The 757-nt window shown below is 32.4% G+C and overlaps 1 protein-coding gene across 1 annotated transcript in view; it reads left to right on the top strand.

The window, feature by feature from the left end:
• Positions 1–757, top strand: part of LOC119581803 (protein polybromo-1-like) — a gene marked incomplete at both ends in the record, with an annotated part of 78,095 nt that overhangs the window by 23,656 nt on the left and 53,682 nt on the right. The window contains 2 exon segments of the mRNA XM_037929934.1: positions 210–328; positions 441–599. Of these exon segments, the coding sequence (XP_037785862.1) occupies positions 210–328; positions 441–599 (278 nt within the window).

Here is a 757-nt window from a genome sequence, read left to right as displayed (position 1 = left end):
AAGCTTCGACATAGGTTTGATTTTTTTCCCATAATTTTTGCTTGCAAATACTAAAAGTTTTCCACTGTTGCTATTGTTCTGCTTGCATAACTGTTCAAATAGATTTATTATGCTATCATTGTAGTCACCTGTGTCTGTTTATACATGTGGGTGCTAAATTATTTGGATGGGGAGCAAACTAACTATATTATGAATATTTGTTTTCTCAGACCCAAACTATCAGCTAGTGGAGCCATTCAAACGTCTTCCAAACAGAAGATGGCATGCTGATTATTATGTTGAGATCAAGAATCCTATTTCTCTCTCTCAGATCAGGAAGAAAATTGTGGTAAGTTAAATTTCCATAATTTTTTGGATGTATATAACCGATTAAATATGCTGGAAATGCAAAGGAGTTGAAAAATGAGTTGATAACTTTTTTTTCCATATGTTTTTGACAGAAGGGAGAGTATCGTTTTATTTCTGATATGGTTGATGATTTCAACTTGATGTTCGACAATGCTCAGCAGTATAACCGACCAGACTCCAGGATATATAGGGATGCTGTAAAACTACAGAAATTTATCCAAACTAAAGCTGATGAACTAATGGAGGATGAAGTAAGTATTCATGAATATTAGACAGTAATGCAAGATTAGCATAATTTTAGATTTGACATATCTATAAAATATATGATAACTCACTATCATGTTGAATTTTCTCTGAATTGTGTCAAAAGGCATGTAGGTTTTATCATATTCCTTTTATCCTACACTTA

This window comes from Penaeus monodon, chromosome 15 (assembly GCF_015228065.2).
Source record: "Penaeus monodon isolate SGIC_2016 chromosome 15, NSTDA_Pmon_1, whole genome shotgun sequence".
Taxonomy (NCBI): domain Eukaryota; kingdom Metazoa; phylum Arthropoda; class Malacostraca; order Decapoda; family Penaeidae; genus Penaeus; species Penaeus monodon.
The sequence above is the reverse complement of the archived record's forward strand: the minus strand, read 5'-3'. Positions and strand labels throughout refer to the sequence as shown.